The sequence below is a fragment of the Carica papaya genome, chromosome 3, assembly GCF_054855325.1.
Source record: "Carica papaya isolate Zhongbai chromosome 3, ASM5485532v1, whole genome shotgun sequence".
Taxonomy (NCBI): Eukaryota; Viridiplantae; Streptophyta; class Magnoliopsida; order Brassicales; family Caricaceae; genus Carica; species Carica papaya.
Window position 1 is genome coordinate 3,790,356 of NC_142311.1, and position 6,418 is coordinate 3,796,773.

Sequence of the window (6,418 nt, forward strand, 5' to 3'; positions counted from 1 at the left end):
TAATTATCTCGTTTTTTTATTTTAATACTAAGGAATAATATATTAGTGTATGAGGTAGAAAACATCTATATTTAATATATGAATTAAAAAAAATATTTGCTTTGAAAGAAATTTAACAAGTTGTGTTAGATATTGTTATCAATTTAAATTGATAAGATTTTATTAATAATAGAAATTAACAAATTTAATTAAATTTATTGTATGTCAAGTCAAATTAATTCATTTTATTAGTAGAATATGTTGGATTTATTTGGTGATCTTTGGAAATGAGTAGGAAAAAAATTCCAAGAGAAAATATTGTTAATAGAAAGAGATAAAAAGAAAAAGAAAATAAAAGAAATAAAAAGGAAAAGACGTTCAATATTTTGACCAGATTGACGAGGGAAGCCACGGGGATATTTATCGTATTTTTATTTAAAAAATTTAAACGACGCCGTCACGTAACGCCGTTAACACCGACGAGGTTAGCGGGATGTATAAAAACAAGTAACAGAAGCACGTACAAACACAGAAGCGCATAGACTCACAGCTCGATAAATCGACCGAGTGCCAAACGCATTCACAGTGGGAGAGCTTCAAAATTTTCATAGATCGGACTAAACCTGTGAGTAATTCACCACAGTTGCCACTTTCCTCCCTTCTTATTCTTCTCTCTTCGTCGATCTACCTACTCATCATCTTCTATGCATGTAATGTAGCTTCAAAATCTTCTCTCGTTTCGGTAATGGACGCATAAGATGTCGATTCTGTTTGATCTGTCTATTTGCCTTGTTAGGTCCATTATTATTTTAGTCGTTTCTCTTCAATAATTTACTTTTCTTTGGTTGCCGAGAGAGTACAGGAAAAATGGCCCTGTTTGGGCTCCGAGAAACTGCAGGATGGATGATGAATTAAAACCTGGATCAATTCATCGAAGCTGTGGTGTATTTTCTGATTAATTTTTTATTTGTTTTAAATGTGAAAAGATAAAAAAAAGTAAAGGCATCAAATATTTTTTAGTTTCAAAACTGTACCTGTTCGCTTGTAAGGTAGTTGTTCTACTTTTTTTTTTTTCTTTTTTGAAGAAAATTAGATGTCGACTAATGTACAGATTTTATTTTTTTGCCCCTAGTTTCCTTGGAAATCGAACGAAGTGGCAACTGACTCAGTATCTCTTGCATTATGAGCCTTTTGTTGACTGTCCGTTCATTTTCTTGGAGTCAAGTAAAGTTCAGTGAGTTCTTTCAAGCTCCAAATATGCAAATAGAAATTACGTTCATGTGTATTATCTTCTAGATTATAATATAATATAACGAGTAAGATTTTTCTTTAATACAAAATTCCAAAAAAAAAAAAATTAGAAATCATAATGTCTAGTCCGTGAATAAACTGTAGAATTAGTGAATTTCAGGTTTTGTCTTGTTTTTCTTTCTCAATTTTTTGATAAGAAACTTTAATTTTCTTTTGCAATGTATAAACTATTAAAGTTCTCTGAAGGTAAATTTGTCTTGGTTTATGTACTCCTTGTATGGTTCCCCGTTGCTTGAACTGGTGCTTTGTTAAAATTATTATTTAATTATTTTGTTGGATTCTTGTCATTGTTACTAGATTAAGCATGCTCATTTTCCTATCATCTTCAATTGTTCTGTAGCAAACTTTCGCCTGCTGACTGGTGTTGGATTGGTTTTAAAAGAATATTATATCCTTCCAAATTTTAAATCCTTCCCGTCAGGCACAACTATCTTTTATCTATGTGTATATGAATATATGCTGTTTGCTTTTGCTTAACAAACAGGTTATTAAGCTACCGTTTGCCTGGTAAATGGCTGCACATCCAGTGTACTTGTTAATTCTTTATAATTGGGTGGCCACCCATGAATATGATCAAATGCTTATGAAGGGGCAAACATGCCCTTTTTCCTCCTTCTGTATCTAATTTCTACCCCACCGTGCACTGTATTGGCATTTGGTATCTTGGGTTGATTGCATTATTCACTTCAATTAACTAATCACATAAAGAGTGCGTGCCTTAGTCCTTGTAATCATTGTTCTCCAAAATCAACTTGTTTTTTTCTGATAATAATAGTAGGTGATTCGAGCTGTTGATTCCTTAATGAAATGCTAATGATTTATAATTGTCACTCATTGCTTTCTTTTGGAAATCTGTCTTCGTAATACGATCTGGGAGCAAGTGATACAAGTTCAAATTTTTTGTTTCCATTTGAAGTAGTTTGTTACAAAGAAAATTTTCTCAATGTTAGAAGTTTAGAAATGCTTACATGGAAAAAAGGAAAATACAAAATGCAATTTGCAATTGTGCTCCAGGTGTTTATTGCTGAGAGGGTGTTCGTGGCATTCAAAAAATGTTCTTAAAAGGATGAGGTTTTCTGATACCTGTTCTCTTTTTGCAGGTCAATGGGGATAGAAGTGACAGATATCTGTATGGACAAAGAGCCAGATCTTGTTGTACTTTATTCAAATGGTGCTTCTCATGATTCAGATCATGAATCATTTCCCAATCATAGTGACCCCGAGTCATATGAGCATGTCCATGAGGAATCTGTTCTCCAAGTCATGGGAGAGAACATGGAAGGAAAAGAATATGAAGTGAAGGAATGTACTACCGAAAACTCAGTTGAGATATCTGAACTCAATCACATTGAAAAAAGCAAGGAGGAGCAGACTAATGCAAGCGCAGCAAAGTCTGAGGCTGAACTACCTAGAGAGAAGGTCATGCCAGAAAATGGTAAACCAGAGGGTCATTCCAAGTTACATTCATATGCAAAGCCTGCATCAAAATTCATTTCTGGAAATGTCCGAACAAAGCACACTGTTCCACAGCCATTTGTGCTAGCAACTGAAAAGCGAGCTTCATCCGGGTATCGTCCTGCTGTTCCTGAACCTGATGCTGCAATAGGTGCAAGTAAATCACATAATGTAAATGGTCTTCATCATCCAACTACTAAAAAACTCAATCAAGTAAGGAGCTTATTACAAATTTTTAATACATATTAATTTGACCCCTTGGATCTTGTTTCACACATTTTATATTTCCACGACTTACTTATATGACTTCTCTTCTCTATTAACTTCATTTGTACAAGGCTGGTAAATAGGTTCTTGTTTAACTTTCCACTAGAATCAGTGTCAAATTCTTATTTTCTTTAGGATTTCTAATTTCTGGAGGTTAGCTATTTATTGCTGAACATGCTAGAGGTTCTCTCTAAATAGAATTCAAATGATAGAGACTTGATGTTTTTGGCCTAAGGATTGGAATACTTTTATGTAGAAACTGTAGGTAAATGAGAGAGGAGTTGGGAGATATATTAGGTTTCTGATTTTCCTGTTGATCTAGATCAGAGGGATCGGTCCATGTTATGTTATTTTTTGCGAAGCTGTTACATTTTCTCACATATTGCAGATATTGTAATGTCAGAATTGTGAAACCTGCATCTGATAAACATATCTTTGCACTTTTTTACTACAAGCTTATTCCACAGACATATATTATGATAGTCCAACTATTTTTTCTTGGATAGAACCATCAAAAAATTTTAAAGACAAAGGAACTTTACTTTGGCAGTATCAACAGCTTTTAATCTCTTTTGCTATTGCAACATAATATGATTGGAGATCAATTCTATAGTTTGGTCATAAGATTAAAATGTGGACATATCTTAATTCTATCATTTGCTTAGAGCTCTAAGGAACTTTCGTATGGGTATCTGCAGCTATCTTCGGTACCAAGGAAGCCACTGCAACCTACTAACAAGAAGCATCCTGATGAGGAGGATTCTTGTTCTGTCACATCCTCGTATCCCCTTGATAAAGAAACTATTGATTTGTTCCTTATACTACTACCTCTCTCTTCTTTCTCTACCTGTTTGTTTATCTGATATCTTTGTGTGTTCATGCTGCATGTATATGCTGCCTGGGCATGTTGTATGCGCTGCATATATCAATTATTGGGTTGTTACAACTTGACTCTGCATAGAACTGGAGCAGCCAGCATCCAGACTGTTAAGTCAAGGACCACTGTTGCATCAGCTCCCATATTTAGAAGCACTTTACGTGCAGAGAAAAGAAGAGAGGTTCTGTTTTTATTGACCTTTTACTATTGTATCTATTTTCACTAAGTGATGCATGGGATTGATAAGTGCTCTTACAACGTTCATTACTATCTTCTAGTTTTATTCAAAGCTGGAGGAGAAACATCAAGCCCTGGAGGCTGAGAAAACACAAAGTGAAGCAAGGACCAAGGTTTATTACATTTTTCTTGACAACTGTTAGAAATCTCATTCTTGCATTTAGATTAACGTTCCTGCTTTTGTTTTTGGCTTCCAAGAGGCGTATTGTTTTGACACATTCACCTGTCTTGGTCCTCATAAAATTTTCAAAATAAGGAGGAAAAAGAGGCAGCTATCAAGCAACTGAGGAGGAGTTTGATGTTCAAGGCAAACCCAATGCCAAGCTTTTACCATGAAGGTCCTCCCCCTAAGGTGGAACTTAAAAAGGTACAGCACGTACTTAATTTTTTGGTGTTACATTTCTGTCAAAAAAAAAGGTGTCATATAGAACTGGTAGATATTATGATACTATTCAAATTGTGATGCTTGAAGACTGGAGCATGACAAGAAATGGCTTAGATGGAGTTAGAGATGTACATATGATTCATCTTCACAAAAAATTTGGTTTGTAAGGTTAGCTGAATGTTGTAATTTTGTCATTAAGCCTTAGTTAGATGTTTATATCTGGTGCCAGCTTCCACCAACTCGTGCAAAGTCACCAAAGCTGGGCCGCAGGAAGAGCTCTGGTGATGCAGTCAGTTCAACTGAAAGAGACAAAGTAAGAGGAGCTTATCGTCAAGGAAATCGCCCTTCTAGTCTGGGTATCTCCAAAGAAGACAACACAAGCACCATTTCAGCTGATGTGAAGGATCAGAGCAGTGTCCAGAATGACTTGACCATTTGCAAATTCAAGGATGAGCCAGCCAGAGGTATTGAAGAGAAAAGCGAATTGAGTCTGCAAAAAGTAACCGCACATAGTAACATAGAGATTGGAGTTCGGTCATGAGTTTCCTGGTGAGTTTTTTTTTTTTTTTTTTAACTCTATTTATAAGGGAAAGATCTCTGCTCTGTTGTTTTCTTGTGGTTGCTCAGGAGAGTATGCATTTTATTCCCTTTAAGTTGCAAGGACTTGCTGCAAATCGTGTAATGTATGAAGTGTAAATTCTGTAAGTTATATTCAGCTTATGTATATGAAGATCCTCATTTTACCGTTAAGCGTGTACCTCCCTTGTACTTATGGAGAGGAAAACTCTTCTTGCATTTCCTATTTCTTTCAATAGTCCAGACTTCATTATCCTGTCTACATTTCTGAGTTCATACATTTATCACAATTCTCATGTAGTCTTTTGTCCTATTCTGTAATGTTTCCGTCTCTCTTTCTCTCGCCTTCTCTCTCTCTCTCTATATATATATATATATATATACACACACACACCAGTACTTATCTGGTATGAGATTAGAGAAAATGAACTTAACCATCATCTTAATGAACTGCTGGGAGGATACTTTAATAGTAAAGTATTAGTAGAGAATGCAAAAAAGTGGTGTCAGCCTGAGTCATTCATTAACTGGAGAAGTGTATAAAAGAGCTCCTGCACATATTGGGGCCCTTTGGATTGGGTTTGGATGTAACTATGGTCAGTAAAAAAAAGCTCTTAAAAGTAAAAAAAGATGTAATGGAGCGTAAAGCAGTTAGTGTTGAAGTGGTTAAAAGAGCAAAAGACGCTTTCCATTTATTGAAACCGAAGTTGGTAGTCAAAAAGGACTCTGACTTTCAGATAAGCTCCTGTCCCCTACCTGACCTTTTCTTCCTTGCGCGTTTACACTGATATGTAAGCGGTTGTGTATTGTGTTTGGTTGGTAAGTTGAAATGACATTATAATTTAATAGACATCTATATATATATATATAAATATATTTAAGTAAATATTTACATGTGAATTCTTTATTTTTTTTTTCAAAATATATTTTATATTTAATTTGATAATATATAACTTATTATTTATTTAAATTTATTAAATATAAAAAATAATTTTAAAATAAATATATTAAAATAAAATAAATAGAATAACGTATAATAATTATCTATACATTTAACGTGAGAACATATACTAGTATCTACTTGTAATATGATAATATATAGTAACTAATTCTTTACATATTTTAAATATAAAATTAAATATGAGGGTGATAGTAGTATTATGCGATTAATTTTTAATTAATTACAAATTCTGAAATTATGGATGCATTAATATATTTTTAATAATTTTCTCTTCCCAAATCATTTATTTTGTGAATCTTTCATAAAAAAAATTAAGATACAATATACTTTTACATCCGCCATCCATCCGTGACATAGGTGTTCATATTAC

At 33.8% G+C, this 6,418-nt stretch overlaps 1 protein-coding gene across 4 annotated transcripts; it reads left to right on the forward strand.

Annotated features, from left to right (window-relative positions):
• The first annotated feature begins 496 nt into the window (after window positions 1–496).
• On the forward strand, window positions 497–5,261 carry LOC110814044 (TPX2 (targeting protein for Xklp2) protein family). Of its 4 annotated transcripts, none has more exons than XM_088215165.1 (8): window positions 503–604; window positions 1,112–1,208; window positions 2,391–2,958; window positions 3,711–3,793; window positions 3,974–4,070; window positions 4,168–4,239; window positions 4,383–4,493; window positions 4,741–5,261. In XM_088215165.1, the coding sequence occupies exons 2-8, from the start codon at window positions 1,162–1,164 to the stop codon at window positions 5,050–5,052; spliced, it is 1,290 nt and encodes a 429-aa protein (XP_088071291.1). In that variant the 5' UTR covers window positions 503–604; window positions 1,112–1,161; the 3' UTR covers window positions 5,053–5,261. The 4 variants fall into 4 exon arrangements, with proteins under 4 accessions (XP_088071293.1, XP_088071291.1, XP_088071294.1 ...); XM_088215168.1 differs by having other exon boundaries at window positions 514–604; window positions 1,112–1,213; XM_088215167.1 differs by lacking the exon at window positions 1,112–1,208 and having other exon boundaries at window positions 497–604.
• Window positions 5,262–6,418: the final 1,157 nt, after the last annotated feature.